Raw genomic sequence first — 17,469 nt, forward strand, 5'->3', positions numbered from 1 at the left:
TTTTCATTGAATACTCATAACAACCCTATTTCATTAAGGTGATTAAGATTGTTTCTTGTGTTTGTTTCAGGGGTGTGAGTAGTGTGGTACGTCGGTGTGTAGAGAAGGAGACAGGAAAGGAATATGCTGTTAAAATCATCGACATCAGTACAGAAAAACAGGAGGCGTACCAGGCCGAGCAGACCAAACAGGATACGATACGGGAAATTAATATACTCAAGATGTGTTCTGGGCATAAACATATAAGTAAGTTTTGGTCTCGCCTTCCATGTTCTGAGATTTTGTAAAAATAAAACAATACAAAGCTTGTGTCTTATGTGATAACTGAAGTATTTATTGTACAATTTCAATTAAATTTGGTATATTGCTTTATATCAATTAGATCTTAAATGGGTTCGATACTGGCCAAAATCCATCTATATTTGCAAGAGTTATGGGACTTGATAACTTCACCTATGATTAACAGTATTTTCAACTGTAAATTACTATTTTTGTGATGCTGTGCAGGCGACACATCCACTTCCATGTAATTCTTGTTTTTAATACATGCATCCTCTAAAAATTCTAAGAAAAGTGAATTTCACATGTTATCAATATGAATTTTAGGGAGTCAACTTTCTTCAAACATGAAAGAAGTTTATTATCCTTTAAGGTATCGTCAAAGCGGTTAAATACATGTGAGCAATGCAGGCCCTGGAGGCTTGTTTTGACACACAGTATTTAAAGATTTTACATATAAGGTTGTAAGATGTAAAGGCTTTTAGTAGATCTGAACTAATATAACTTCAGGTAAATATGAGTCACCGCCCACCTCCTCCTACAGGTGTACATACCATTACATACATTTGTCAATTAAAACAGCAGGTAAAGCCTGTAGCTTAGCAATTTGTTCATGAATTTCCTTATAAGTTACATTCATTTGATTTTTATTTCTTTTTCCATTTCAGTTGAACTTCATGACTCATTTGAAACCAACACTTTCATCTTTCTTGTATTTGAATTGTAAGTGCATTTGAATTCTTATCCAATGAAAACATGACATGTCTGTATAGTTTGATAAGATGATTTATAACCACCCAAAATTAGCTATATTATATAAGGCTTGGTACAAGTAGATAAATGAACTCATTTTGAAGTTAGATGACAAGAATCATGTACACAATCTGTCAACAAAAATTTAGAGGAAAAATAGATTTGATATATTGTGATTATCAAAGAACAGCTAGATTATCAGAAACACAATTAAGACCTCCAATAAAGAAATAACATTTGTATTTAAATTTGATAAATAGATTTTTTCAGGATTAAGTATTATAATGACATGATTAATTAACTTGTCTAAACAAAATCTACACATTATCAGCTTACAAATTATATCCATTTTAAATACAATCTTGGTCCCCAATAAGTTTTTAATGTCATCTGATTACATCAAATCCTTTTTATTCCACCAATAAATTAAAAGGTTAGAATTAGAAGAGTAGATGTTTTTATATGATTATAGACACAGGTTATGTAACATTAGCTCATCAGTATGGGTGATATACATAGCTTTTAATGTTGTTGGCAGATTTACTCTACCTCTTAGCTGGGGTATAACACCTTTACTCCATTCACACTGACCACTGGCTATTCATAGTCCACTGATGACCAATCATGTCCTACAGTGATTTGGTGTAAAAATGTGCTAATATTACACAAGCCACCTGCAGCTGTTTCACACTTGGGCCTAATTACTCCACAGTGTAATATATATATACTCATCTCAACGTCCAACCATATGTCATAACAGGGTGGTATTTAAAGGGAGGTTTCCCCAGAGTTAAGCAGATTTAATATGTTTTAGCCCAATATAACACATGGAAATCCACCAATAAGCTTTAATCAGTAGACCAGAAATGTCTAGTACCAGACAGTTACATGAAAATTAAGAATTTAGTGTTGACTTGACCAAGGACTATATGAAAGTGTGTTTCCCCTGTGAGATAGATATGAATAATCTCCCCAAAAAAGTTATGAAATGAAGGAATGATTTTCAAGTGTTTCAAATAATAAGTTGTTATCAGTGCATCAACTGTCACTGAAGTTTTTAAAAACAACAACAAAGATAGTCTAAACCTTGAAAATGACTGTATTAAGTCATTATCAAGAAGAGAAAGAAACTGAGAGGAGAAAACAGTTGTATGTTAAGTTTGGTCTCAGCAGACTGTTCAGAATATACAGAGAATATATAAACAAAGTTGGAGATAATGACAGATCGTCTAGGAGGTAATGGCATCATTTTAAAACACTTTGGCTCTTATTCATAAGTACAAATTACTGTTTGATTGCATTTCCAAGAGTGGAAAATAATCTGTGCCTCTATCATTGTGTAAGTTCAGTATGTAACCTATGATGGTTTTCGTTGCAGATGTAAACAAGGAGAATTATTTGACTACCTCACACAAGTTGTAACGCTATCTGAGAAGAGAACAAGGTAAGTGGAAACGAGAACATTTAGTATGTAGTATGTATTTATCATTTAACTCAGTCACCCCTGAATTTTCATAATGGACTGTTCTAATCCTTGATTTAGGAGAGTCTAAATCTGTCTTCAGGGGGGAATGTGTTAATAAATGTCATTTCTGTATTAAAATATTCAGCAATGAATAAATATACTAGACTCTCCATATCAAAATTATTATTGAAACTTGGCTTAATGAGGTTTTTTTTTCTTCAATGATTCTTATGAATGTCATCTCTGTATTGAATCTTAAGGCCCCAAAAAATTATATGTGTGTTTCAGGTTACATGACTGAAAAAAATAGGGTAGGTCGGTCGGGATTTTTTAAAATTTTTTTTTTTATATTTTATTTTTTTAGGAGGGGTGAGGGAGGGGTCAAGTGGCTTTATAACTACATTAAAAAGTAATTTAATAATACATGTAAGTTGTCTGTCAGGTTTTAGGCTGGCTAGAAGTCTTTTATTTCTCATTACCATATTTATAATTGAACTTTATCTGGATAAACTTAAAGCATGCGTAAAAATCTAAGTTGAAAACTTCATACACATCATTTTGGTTTTGAAAAAGTGTGATAAAATAGCTAGGGTTGGAAGTAAAAACTAGGGTAGGTAGGGGTACCCGAAACATACATATTTTTTTTAGGCCTAAGCAATAGATAAATATATTAAGACTTGTCATATACAAATTATCAATGAAACTTATCGGCTTAACTATTTTTGTCTCTTCAACACGTGCAATTCTGAGTGTTAAAGTAGGGGGAGAAAACCTATTATCGGAATTCACCTGAGAAATTCTTTTTCATTTGATTGATTTCAGAATTGTGATAAGACAGCTATTAGAAGCAGTAGACTTTATACACAAGAAGAATGTAGTACATCGAGATTTAAAAGTAAGTACTTGCCCAGCTACACAGTAAGTTTGGGTGTTTTGGAGGGGGTAGGAGAAGAACTCTGAGAGACATAGCAGGATGGTGTAATTGTCTGTTTGTTAGATTACTGGACACAAAATACCAACCCCTTTGTCACAATAAGTTGTATGTATTACCTGTCAGAAATTGCATATGAATGACCTCCCTGTTGTACATGTACAGATGAGACATTCTAGATATGCAGTGTCAAAAATTGAACTTGATGCACTATGAAAATTAATTAAGTAGAAATTCTCTAAAATGATGTAATATTCATAAAGGTTTGAGGAAATTACAATCTAACTGTAATATCTGCCACTGACTGACAGCTGGGCACAAGGGCAGGTGACTTTATTTTGAACGGTGAAGGTGTTACGATGTCTGTTGAAGGTGAAAATGGGTTTAGTTACAACCAGGTATATTATGAAGGGACTTAGTCCTGTGTTCTGTACACAGAGTCGTCATAATACAGTACTATAACTGGCCAAAGGTGTTTCTTTGTACCCAGTCCTGTGTTCTGTACACAGAGTCGTCATAATACAGTACTATAACTGGCCAAAGGTGTTTCTTTGTACCCTGTCCTGTGTTCTGTACACAGAGTCGTCATAATACAGTACTATAACTGGCCAAAGGTGTTTCTTTGTACCCAGTCCTGTGTTCTGTACACAGAGTCGTCATAATACAGTACTATAACTGGCCAAAGGTGTTTCTTTGTACCCAGTCCTGTGTTCTGTACACAGAGTCGTCATAATACAGTACTATAACTGGCCAAAGGTGTTTCTTTGTACCCAGTCCTGTGTTCTGTACACAGAGTCGTCATAATACAGTACTATAACTGGCCAAAGGTGTTTCTTTGTACCCAGTCCTGTGTTCTGTACACAGAGTCGTCATAATACAGTACTATAACTGGCCAAAGGTGTTTCTTTGTACCCAGTCCTGTGTTCTGTACACAGAGTCGTCATAATACAGTACTATAACTGGCCAAAGGTGTTTCTTTGTACCCAGTCCTGTGTTCTGTACACAGAGTCGTCATAATACAGTACTATAACTGGCCAAAGGTGTTTCTTTGTACCCAGTCCTGTGTTCTGTACACAGAGTCGTCATAATACAGTACTATAACTGGCCAAAGGTGTTTCTTTGTACCCAGTCCTGTGTTCTGTACACAGAGTCGTCATAATACAGTACTATAACTGGCCAAAGGTGTTTCTTTGTACCCAGTCCTGTGTTCTGTACACAGAGTCGTCATAATACAGTACTATAACTGGCCAAAGGTGTTTCTTTGTACCCAGTCCTGTGTTCTGTACACAGAGTCGTCATAATACAGTACTATAACTGGCCAAAGGTGTTTCTTTGTACCCAGTCCTGTGTTCTGTACACAGAGTCGTCATAATACAGTACTATAACTGGCCAAAGGTGTTTCTTTGTACCCAGTCCTGTGTTCTGTACACAGAGTCGTCATAATACAGTACTATAACTGGCCAAAGGTGTTTCTTTGTACCCAGTCCTGTGTTCTGTACACAGAATCGTCATAATACAGTACTATAACTGGCCAAAGGTGTGTTTCTTTGTACCCAGTCCTGTGTTCTGTACACAGAGTCGTCATAATACAGTACTATAACTGGCCAAAGGTGTTTCTTTGTACCCAGTCCTGTGTTCTGTACACAGAGTCGTCATAATACAGTACTATAACTGGCCAAAGGTGTTTCTTTGTACCCAGTCCTGTGTTCTGTACACAGAGTCGTCATAATACAGTACTATAACTGGCCAAAGGTGTTTCTTTGTACCCAGTCCTGTGTTCTGTACACAGAGTCGTCATAATACAGTACTATAACTGGCCAAAGGTGTTTCTTTGTACCCAGTCCTGTGTTCTGTACACAGAGTCGTCATAATACAGTACTATAACTGGCCAAAGGTGTTTCTTTGTACCCAGTCCTGTGTTCTGTACACAGAGTCGTCATAATACAGTACTATAACTGGCCAAAGGTGTTTCTTTGTACCCTGTCCTGTGTTCTGTACACAGAGTCGTCATAATACAGTACTATAACTGGCCAAAGGTGTTTCTTTGTACCCAGTCCTGTGTTCTGTACACAGAGTCGTCATAATACAGTACTATAACTGGCCAAAGGTGTTTCTTTGTACCCAGTCCTGTGTTCTGTACACAGAGTCGTCATAATACAGTACTATAACTGGCCAAAGGTGTTTCTTTGTACCCTGTCCTGTGTTCTGTACACAGAGTCGTCATAATACAGTACTATAACTGGCCAAAGGTGTTTCTTTGTACCCAGTCCTGTGTTCTGTACACAGAGTCGTCATAATACAGTACTATAACTGGCCAAAGGTGTTTCTTTGTACCCAGTCCTGTGTTCTGTACACAGAGTCGTCATAATACAGTACTATAAACTGGCCAAAGGTGTTTCTTTGTACCCAGTCCTGTGTTCTGTACACAAGTCGTCATAATACAGTACTATAACTGGCCAAAGGTGTTTCTTTGTACCCAGTCCTGTGTTCTGTACACAGAGTCGTCATAATACAGTACTATAACTGGCCAAAGGTGTTTCTTTGTACCCAGTCCTGTGTTCTGTACACAGAGTCGTCATAATACAGTACTATAACTGGCCAAAGGTGTTTCTTTGTACCCAGTCCTGTGTTCTGTACACAGAGTCGTCATAATACAGTACTATAACTGGCCAAAGGTGTTTCTTTGTACCCAGTCCTGTGTTCTGTACACAGAGTCGTCATAATACAGTACTATAACTGGCCAAAGGTGTTTCTTTGTACCCAGTCCTGTGTTCTGTACACAGAGTCGTCATAATACAGTACTATAACTGGCCAAAGGTGTTTCTTTGTACCCAGTCCTGTGTTCTGTACACAGAGTCGTCATAATACAGTACTATAACTGGCCAAAGGTGTTTCTTTGTACCCAGTCCTGTGTTCTGTACACAGAGTCGTCATAATACAGTACTATAACTGGCCAAAGGTGTTTCTTTGTACCCAGTCCTGTGTTCTGTACACAGAGTCGTCATAATACAGTACTATAACTGGCCAAAGGTGTTTCTTTGTACCCAGTCCTGTGTTCTGTACACAGAGTCGTCATAATACAGTACTATAACTGGCCAAAGGTGTTTCTTTGTACCCAGTCCTGTGTTCTGTACACAGAGTCGTCATAATACAGTACTATAACTGGCCAAAGGTGTTTCTTTGTACCCAGTCCTGTGTTCTGTACACAGAGTCGTCATAATACAGTACTATAACTGGCCAAAGGTGTTTCTTTGTACCCAGTCCTGTGTTCTGTACACAGAGTCGTCATAATACAGTACTATAACTGGCCAAAGGTGTTTCTTTGTACCCAGTCCTGTGTTCTGTACACAGAGTCGTCATAATACAGTACTATAACTGGCCAAAGGTGTTTCTTTGTACCCAGTCCTGTGTTCTGTACACAGAGTCGTCATAATACAGTACTATAACTGGCCAAAGGTGTTTCTTTGTACCCAGTCCTGTGTTCTGTACACAGAGTCGTCATAATACAGTACTATAACTGGCCAAAGGTGTTTCTTTGTACCCAGTCCTGTGTTCTGTACACATAATACAGTCATAATACAGTACTATAACTGGCCAAAGGTGTTTCTTTGTACCCAGTCCTGTGTTCTGTACACAGAGTCGTCATAATACAGTACTATAACTGGCCAAAGGTGTTTCTTTGTACCCAGTCCTGTGTTCTGTACACATAATACAGTACTATAACTGGCCAAAGGTGTTTCTTTGTACCCAGTCCTGTGTTCTGTACACAGAGTCGTCATAATACAGTACTATAACTGGCCAAAGGTGTTTTCTTTGTACCCAGTCCTGTGTTCTGTACACAGAGTCGTCATAATACAGTACTATAACTGGCCAAAGGTGTTTCTTTGTACCCAGTCCTGTGTTCTGTACACAGAGTCGTCATAATACAGTACTATAACTGGCCAAAGGTGTTTCTTTGTACCCAGTCCTGTGTTCTGTACACAGAGTCGTCATAATACAGTACTATAACTGGCCAAAGGTGTTTCTTTGTACCCAGTCCTGTGTTCTGTACACAGAGTCGTCATAATACAGTACTATAACTGGCCAAAGGTGTTTCTTTGTACCCAGTCCTGTGTTCTGTACACAGAGTCGTCATAATACAGTACTATAACTGGCCAAAGGTGTTTCTTTGTACCCAGTCCTGTGTTCTGTACACAGAGTCGTCATAATACAGTACTATAACTGGCCAAAGGTGTTTCTTTGTACCCAGTCCTGTGTTCTGTACACAGAGTCGTCATAATACAGTACTATAACTGGCCAAAGGTGTTTCTTTGTACCCAGTCCTGTGTTCTGTACACAGAGTCGTCATAATACAGTACTATAACTGGCCAAAGGTGTTTCTTTGTACCCAGTCCTGTGTTCTGTACACAGAGTCGTCATAATACAGTACTATAACTGGCCAAAGGTGTTTCTTTGTACCCAGTCCTGTGTTCTGTACACAGAGTCGTCATAATACAGTACTATAACTGGCCAAAGGTGTTTCTTTGTACCCAGTCCTGTGTTCTGTACACAGAGTCGTCATAATACAGTACTATAACTGGCCAAAGGTGTTTCTTTGTACCCAGTCCTGTGTTCTGTACACAGAGTCGTCATAATACAGTACTATATAACTGGCCAAAGGTGTTTCTTTGTACCCAGTCCTGTGTTCTGTACACAGAGTCGTCATAATACAGTACTATAACTGGCCAAAGGTGTTTCTTTGTACCCAGTCCTGTGTTCTGTACACAGAGTCGTCATAATACAGTACTATAACTGGCCAAAGGTGTTTCTTTGTACCCAGTCCTGTGTTCTGTACACATAATACAGTACTATAACTGGCCAAAGGTGTTTCTTTGTACCCAGTCCTGTGTTCTGTACACATAATAATACAGTACTATAACTGGCCAAAGGTGTTTCTTTGTACCCAGTCCTGTGTTCTGTACACATCGCAAATACAGTACTATAACTGGCCAAAGGTGTTTCTTTGTACCCAGTACTATAACTGGCCAAAGGTTTCTTTGTACCCAGTCCTGTGTTCTGTACACATAATACAGTACTATAACTGGCCAAAGGTGTTTCTTTGTACCCAGTCCTGTGTTCTGTACACATAATACAGTACTATAACTGGCCAAAGGTGTTTCTTTGTACCCAGTCCTGTGTTCTGTACCTGTGTTCTGTACACATAATACAGTACTATAACTGGCCAAAGGTGTTTCTTTGTACCCAGTCCTGTGTTCTGTACACATAATACAGTACTATAACTGGCCAAAGGTGTTTCTTTGTACCCAGTCCTGTGTTCTGTACACATAATACAGTACTATAACTGGCCAAAGGTGTTTCTTTGTACCCAGTCCTGTGTTCTGTACACAGAGTCGTCATAATACAGTACTATAACTGGCCAAAGGTGTTTCTTTGTACCCAGTCCTGTGTTCTGTACACATAATACAGTACTATAACTGGCCAAAGGTGTTTCTTTGTACCCAGTCCTGTGTTCTGTACACATAATACAGTACTATAACTGGCCAAAGGTGTTTCTTTGTACCCAGTCCTGTGTCTGTACACATAATACAGTACTATAACTGGCCAAAGGTGTTTCTTTGTACCCAGTCCTGTGTTCTGTACACATAATACAGTACTATAACTGGCCAAAGGTTTCTTTGTTTCTTTGTACAAAGGTGTTTCTTTGTACCCAGTCCTGTGTTCTGTACACATAATACAGTACTATAACTGGCCAAAGGTGTTTCTTTGTACCCAGTCCTGTGTTCTGTACCGAGTCGACATAATACAGTACTATAACTGGCCAAAGGTGTTTCTTTGTACCCAGTCCTGTGTTCTGTACACATAATACAGTACTATAACTGGCCAAAGGTGTTTCTTTGTACCCAGTCCTGTGTTCTGTACACATAATACAGTACTATAACTGGCCAAAGGTGTTTCTTTGTACCCAGTCCTGTGTTCTGTACACAGAGTCGTCACATAATACAGTACTATAACTGGCCAAAGGTGTTTCTTTGTACCCAGTCCTGTGTTCTGTACAGACATAATACAGTACTATAACTGGCCAAAGGTGTTTCTTTGTACCCAGTCCTGTGTTCTGTACACATAATACAGTACTATAACTGGCCAAAGGTGTTTCTTTGTACCCAGTCCTGTGTTCTGTACACAGAGTCGTCATAATACAGTACTATAACTGGCCAAAGGTGTTTCTTTGTACCCAGTCCTGTGTTCTGTACACAGTCGTCATAATACAGTACTATAACTGGCCAAAGGTGTTTCTTTGTACCCAGTCCTGTGTTCTGTACACATAATACAGTACTATAACTGGCCAAAGGTGTTTCTTTGTACCCAGTCCTGTGTTCTGTACACATAATACAGTACTATAACTGGCCAAAGGTGTTTCTTTGTACCCAGTCCTGTGTTCTGTACACAGAGTCGTCATAATACAGTACTATAACTGGCCAAAGGTGTTTCTTTGTACCCAGTCCTGTGTTCTGTACACATAATACAGTACTATAACTGGCCAGGTGTGTTTCTTTGTACCCAGTCCTGTGTTCTGTACACAGAGTCGTCATAATACAGTACTATAACTGGCCAAAGGTGTTTCTTTGTACCCTGTCCTGTGTTCTGTACACATAATACAGTACTATAACTGGCCAAAGGTGTTTCTTTGTACCCTGTCCTGTGTTCTGTACACAGAGTCGTCATAATACAGTACTATAACTGGCCAAAGGTGTTTCTTTGTACCCTGTCCTGTGTTCTGTACACAGAGTCGTCATAATACAGTACTATAACTGGCCAAAGGTGTTTCTTTGTACCCAGTCCTGTGTTCTGTACACACATAATACAGTACTATAACTGGCCAAAGGTGTTTCTTTGTACCCAGTCCTGTGTTCTGTACACAGAGTCGTCATAATACAGTACTATAACTGGCCAAAGGTGTTTCTTTGTACCCAGTCCTGTGTTCTGTACACAGATCGTCATAATACAGTACTATAACTGGCCAAAGGTGTTTCTTTGTACCCAGTCCTGTGTTCTGTACACATAATACAGTACTATAACTGGCCAAAGGTGTTTCTTTGTACCCAGTCCTGTGTTCTGTACACATAATACAGTACTATAACTGGCCAAAGGTGTTTCTTTGTACCCAGTCCTGTGTTCTGTACACATAATACAGTACTATAACTGGCCAAAGGTGTTTCTTTGTACCCAGTCCTGTGTTCTGTACACATAATACAGTACTATAACTGGCCAAAGGTGTTTCTTTGTACCCAGTCCTGTGTTCTGTACACATAATACAGTACTATAACTGGCCAAAGGTGTTTCTTTGTACCCAGTCCTGTGTTCTGTACACATAATACAGTACTATAACTGGCCAAAGGTGTTTCTTTGTACCCAGTCCTGTGTTCTGTACACATAATACAGTACTATAACTGGCCAAAGGTGTTTCTTTGTACCCAGTCCTGTGTTCTGTACACATAATACAGTACTATAACTGGCCAAAGGTGTTTCTTTGTACCCAGTCCTGTGTTCTGTACACATAATACAGTACTATAACTGGCCAAAGGTGTTTCTTTGTACCCAGTCCTGTGTTCTGTACACATATAATACAGTACTATAACTGGCCAAAGGTGTTTCTTTGTACCCAGTCCTGTGTTCTGTACACATAATACAGTACTATAACTGGCCAAAGGTGTTTCTTTGTACCCAGTCCTGTGTTCTGTACACATAATACAGTACTATAACTGGCCAAAGGTGTTTTCTTTGTACCCAGTCCTGTGTTCTGTACACATAATACAGTACTATAACTGGCCAAAGGTGTTTCTTTGTACCCAGTCCTGTGTTCTGTACACATAATACAGTACTATAACTGGCCAAAGGTGTTTCTTTGTACCCAGTCCTGTGTTCTGTACACATAATACAGTACTATAACTGGCCAAAGGTGTTTCTTTGTTTCTTTGTACCCAGTCCTGTGTTCTGTACACAGTGTTCTGTAATACAGTACTATAACTGGCCAAAGGTGTTTCTTTGTACCCAGTCCTGTGTTCTGTACACATAATACAGTACTATAACTGGCCAAAGGTGTTTCTTTGTACCCAGTCCTGTGTTCTGTACACATAATACAGTACTATAACTGGCCAAAGGTGTTTCTTTGTACCCAGTCCTGTGTTCTGTACACATAATACAGTACTATAACTGGCCAAAGGTGTTTCTTTGTACCCAGTCCTGTGTTCTGTACACATAATACAGTACTATAACTGGCCAAAGGTGTTTCTTTGTACCCAGTCCTGTGTTCTGTACACATAATACAGTACTATAACTGGCCAAAGGTGTTTCTTTGTACCCAGTCCTGTGTTCTGTACAAAGTCGTCCATAATACAGTACTATAACTGGCCAAAGGTGTTTCTTTGTACCCAGTCCTGTGTTCTGTACACATAATACAGTACTATAACTGGCCAAAGGTGTTTCTTTGTACCCAGTCCTGTGTTCTGTACCATAATACAGTACTATAACTGGCCAAAGGTGTTTCTTTGTACACAGTCCTGTGTTCTGTACACATAATACAGTACTATAACTGGCCAAAGGTGTTTCTTTGTACCCAGTCCTGTGTTCTGTACACATAATACAGTACTATAACTGGCCAAAGGTGTTTCTTTGTACCCAGTCCTGTGTTCTGTACACATAATACAGTACTATAACTGGCCAAAGGTGTTTCTTTGTACCCTGTCCTGTGTTCTGTACACATAATACAGTACTATAACTGGCCAAAGGTGTTTCTTTGTACCCAGTCCTGTGTTCTGTACACATAATACAGTACTATAACTGGCCAAAGGTGTTTCTTTGTACCCCAGTCCTGTGTTCTGTACACATAATACAGTACTATAACTGGCCAAAGGTGTTTCTTTTGTACCCTGTCCTGTGTTCTGTACACAGAGTCGTCATAATACAGTACTATAACTGGCCAAAGGTGTTTCTTTGTACCCAGTCCTGTGTTCTGTACACAGAGTCGTCATAATACAGTACTATAACTGGCCAAAGGTGTTTCTTTGTACCCAGTCCTGTGTTCTGTACACATAATACAGTACTATAACTGGCCAAAGGTGTTTCTTTGTACCCAGTCCTGTGTTCTGTACACATAATACAGTACTATAACTGGCCAAAGGTGTTTCTTTGTACCCAGTCCTGTGTTCTGTACACATAATACAGTACTATAACTGGCCAAAGGTGTTTCTTTGTACCCAGTCCTGTGTTCTGTACACATAATACAGTACTATAACTGGCCAAAGGTGTTTCTTTGTACCCAGTCCTGTGTTCTGTACACATAATACAGTACTATAACTGGCCAAAGGTGTTTCTTTGTACCCAGTCCTGTGTTCTGTACACAGAGTCGTCATAATACAGTACTATAACTGGCCAAAGGTGTTTCTTTGTACCCAGTCCTGTGTTCTGTACACAGAGTCGTCATAATACAGTACTATAACTGGCCAAAGGTGTTTCTTTGTACCCTGTCCTGTGTTCTGTACACATAATACAGTACTATAACTGGCCAAAGGTGTTTCTTTGTACCCAGTCCTGTGTTCTGTACACATAATACAGTACTATAACTGGCCAAAGGTGTTTCTTTGTACCCTGTCCTGTGTTCTGTACACATAATACAGTACTATAACTGGCCAAAGGTGTTTCTTTGTACCCAGTCCTGTGTTCTGTACACATAATACAGTACTATAACTGGCCAAAGGTGTTTCTTTGTACCCAGTCCTGTGTTCTGTACACATAATACAGTACTATAACTGGCCAAAGGTGTTTCTTTGTACCCAGTCCTGTGTTCTGTACACAGAGTCGTCATAATACAGTACTATAACTGGCCAAAGGTGTTTCTTTGTACCCAGTCCTGTGTTCTGTACACATAATACAGTACTATAACTGGCCAAAGGTGTTTCTTTGTACCCTGTCCTGTGTTCTGTACACATAATACAGTACTATAACTGGCCAAAGGTGTTTCTTTGTACCCAGTCCTGTGTTCTGTACACAGAGTCGTCATAATACAGTACTATAACTGGCCAAAGGTGTTTCTTTGTACCCAGTCCTGTGTTCTGTACACATAATACAGTACTATAACTGGCCAAAGGTGTTTCTTTGTACCCAGTCCTGTGTTCTGTACACATAATACAGTACTATAACTGGCCAAAGGTGTTTCTTTGTACCCAGTCCTGTGTTCTGTACACAGAGTCGTCATAATACAGTACTATAACTGGCCAAAGGTGTTTCTTTGTACCCTGTCCTGTGTTCTGTACACATAATACAGTACTATAACTGGCCAAAGGTGTTTCTTTGTACCCAGTCCTGTGTTCTGTACACACATAATACAGTACTATAACTGGCCAAAGGTGTTTCTTTGTACCCTGTCCTGTGTTCTGTACACATAATACAGTACTATAACTGGCCAAAGGTGTTTCTTTGTACCCTGTCCTGTGTTCTGTACACATAATACAGTACTATAACTGGCCAAAGGTGTTTCTTTGTACCCAGTCTGTGTTCTGTACACATAATACAGTACTATAACTGGCCAAAGGTGTTTCTTTGTACCCAGTCCTGTGTTCTGTACACATAATACAGTACTATAACTGGCCAAAGGTGTTTCTTTGTACCCAGTCCTGTGTTCTGTACACATAATACAGTACTATAACTGGCCAAAGGTGTTTCTTTGTACCCAGTCCTGTGTTCTGTACACATAATACAGTACTATAACTGGCCAAAGGTGTTTCTTTGTACCCAGTCCTGTGTTCTGTACACATAATACAGTACTATAACTGGCCAAAGGTGTTTCTTTGTACCCAGTCCTGTGTTCTGTACACACATAATACAGTACTATAACTGGCCAAAGGTGTTTCTTTGTACCCAGTCCTGTGTTCTGTACACATAATACAGTACTATAACTGGCCAAAGGTGTTTCTTTGTACCCAGTCCTGTGTTCTGTACACAGAGTGTCATAATACAGTACTATAACTGGCCAAAGGTGTTTCTTTGTACCCAGTCCTGTGTTCTGTACACATAATACAGTACTATAACTGGCCAAAGGTGTTTCTTTGTACCCAGTCCTGTGTTCTGTACACATAATACAGTACTATAACTGGCCAAAGGTGTTTCTTTGTACCCTGTCCTGTGTTCTGTACACATAATACAGTACTATAACTGGCCAAAGGTGTTTCTTTGTACCCAGTCCTGTGTTCTGTACACAGAGTCGTCATAATACAGTACTATAACTGGCCAAAGGTGTTTCTTTGTACCCTGTCCTGTGTTCTGTACACATAATACAGTACTATAACTGGCCAAAGGTGTTTCTTTGTACCCAGTCCTGTGTTCTGTACACACATAATACAGTACTATAACTGGCCAAAGGTGTTTCTTTGTACCCAGTCCTGTGTTCTGTACACATAATACAGTACTATAACTGGCCAAAGGTGTTTCTTTGTACCCAGTCCTGTGTTCTGTACACATAATACAGTACTATAACTGGCCAAAGGTGTTTCTTTGTACCCTGTCCTGTGTTCTGTACACATAATACAGTACTATAACTGGCCAAAGGTGTTTCTTTGTACCCTGTCCTGTGTTCTGTACACATAATACAGTACTATAATACTGGCCAAAGGTGTTTCTTTGTACCCTGTCCTGTGTTCTGTACACATAATACAGTACTATAACTGGCCAAAGGTGTTTCTTTGTACCCTGTCCTGTGTTCTGTACACATAATACAGTACTATAACTGGCCAAAGGTGTTTCTTTGTACCCAGTCCTGTGTTCTGTACACATAATACAGTACTATAACTGGCCAAAGGTGTTTCTTTGTACCCAGTCCTGTGTTCTGTACACATAATACAGTACTATAACTGGCCAAAGGTGTTTCTTTGTACCCAGTCCTGTGTTCTGTACACATAATACAGTACTATAACTGGCCAAAGGTGTTTCTTTGTACCCTGTCCTGTGTTCTGTACACATAATACAGTACTATAACTGGCCAAAGGTGTTTCTTTGTACCCAGTCCTGTGTTCTGTACACATAATACAGTACTATAACTGGCCAAAGGTGTTTCTTTGTACCCTGTCCTGTGTTCTGTACACATAATACAGTACTATAACTGGCCAAAGGTGTTTCTTTGTACCCAGTCCTGTGTTCTGTACACATAATACAGTACTATAACTGGCCAAAGGTGTTTCTTTGTACCCAGTCCTGTGTTCTGTACACATAATACAGTACTATAACTGGCCAAAGGTGTTTCTTTGTACCCAGTCCTGTGTTCTGTACACATAATACAGTACTATAACTGGCCAAAGGTGTTTCTTTGTACCCTGTCCTGTGTTCTGTACACATAATACAGTACTATAACTGGCCAAAGGTGTTTCTTTGTACCCAGTCCTGTGTTCTGTACACATAATACAGTACTATAACTGGCCAAAGGTGTTTCTTTGTACCCAGTCCTGTGTTCTGTACACATAATACAGTACTATAACTGGCCAAAGGTGTTTCTTTGTACCCAGTCCTGTGTTCTGTACACATAATACAGTACTATAACTGGCCAAAGGTGTTTCTTTGTACCCAGTCCTGTGTTCTGTACACATAATACAGTACTATAACTGGCCAAAGGTGTTTCTTTGTACCCAGTCCTGTGTTCTGTACACATAATACAGTACTATAACTGGCCAAAGGTGTTTCTTTGTACCCAGTCCTGTGTTCTGTACACATAATACAGTACTATAACTGGCCAAAGGTGTGTTTCTTTGTACCCCCTGTGTTCTGTACACATGTTACATAATAAGTACTATAACTGGCCAAAGGTGTTTCTTTGTACCCTGTCCTGTGTTCTGTACACATAATACAGTACTATAACTGGCCAAAGGTGTTTCTTTGTACCCAGTCCTGTGTTCTGTACACATAATACAGTACTATAACTGGCCAAAGGTGTTTCTTTGTACCCAGTCCTGTGTTCTGTACACATAATACAGTACTATAACTGGCCAAAGGTGTTTCTTTGTACCCAGTCCTGTGTTCTGTACACATAATACAGTACTATAACTGGCCAAAGGTGTTTCTTTGTACCCTGTCCTGTGTTCTGTACACATAATACAGTACTATAACTGGCCAAAGGTGTTTCTTTGTACCCAGTCCTGTGTTCTGTACACATAATACAGTACTATAACTGGCCAAAGGTGTTTCTTTGTACCCAGTCCTGTGTTCTGTACACATAATACAGTACTATAACTGGCCAAAGGTGTTTCTTTGTACCCAGTCCTGTGTTCTGTACAGTCGTCATAATACAGTACTATAACTGGCCAAAGGTGTCTCTTTGTACCCTGCTTGGACTGGCCAACAGACTGACTGATTAACCTAGGCCTTTAGCCAGCTGTTAGCTAAATGTTTCAATAAATATATAACAAACCCGGCTGTTAACTAAATACTTCAAAAAGACACAACAAAAGGTGATAACCAAAAATATTGTAACAGTTCCTTATGTTCAAGGTGTTATATCAATTTCTAAAGTTTACATGCAGAAAGCCCACCAAATAAATAAATTTAATTTTTAGATGAAATAGTTTTGTTGGTACCCAGAGGGTCACTGTAATTATATAACTGTCTTTTGCAAATGTCCATTATTGTGTTTCAGCCTGAGAATATATTACTAGATGACGATCTGAACTTGAAACTATCTGACTTTGGCTTCGCTACAGTGCTTGGTCCTAAAGAAGAATTATCAGGTAAGGGTTTTACAATGATTAAAGGAAAGTAACTCATGATCAGAAAAATTCCAGGACAATTTGCTCCGACACATTTAATCAACAAACGATCAGTGGATTTAGATTGCTCACATTTTAACGACAACTTTATTTATTAGACGCGAATTAAGAACAATGTAATTAAGTATGACTACCGTGATGAATGCCATCATTTCAATTGTTTATGCTGATCTGTTTATAAAAAGGATTATAAACCTCTTGTCTCTATAGTATTAAATACCATATAATTTATCATT

At 39.0% G+C, this 17,469-nt stretch overlaps 1 protein-coding gene across 2 annotated transcripts in view; it reads left to right on the forward strand.

The window, feature by feature from the left end:
• Positions 1–17,469, forward strand: part of LOC138332360 (phosphorylase b kinase gamma catalytic chain, skeletal muscle/heart isoform-like) — a 49,693-nt gene that overhangs the window by 26,490 nt on the left and 5,734 nt on the right. For both annotated transcript variants that reach the window (XM_069280441.1, XM_069280440.1), the window contains 5 exons: positions 71–246; positions 948–1,002; positions 2,411–2,476; positions 3,320–3,392; positions 17,104–17,194. In XM_069280441.1, coding sequence (XP_069136542.1) covers positions 71–246; positions 948–1,002; positions 2,411–2,476; positions 3,320–3,392; positions 17,104–17,194 — 461 coding nt within the window. The remainder of the gene's footprint in view (positions 1–70; positions 247–947; positions 1,003–2,410; positions 2,477–3,319; positions 3,393–17,103; positions 17,195–17,469) is intronic.

Source organism: Argopecten irradians, chromosome 9, assembly GCF_041381155.1.
Source record: "Argopecten irradians isolate NY chromosome 9, Ai_NY, whole genome shotgun sequence".
In the NCBI taxonomy this organism is placed as follows: Eukaryota; Metazoa; Mollusca; class Bivalvia; order Pectinida; family Pectinidae; genus Argopecten; species Argopecten irradians.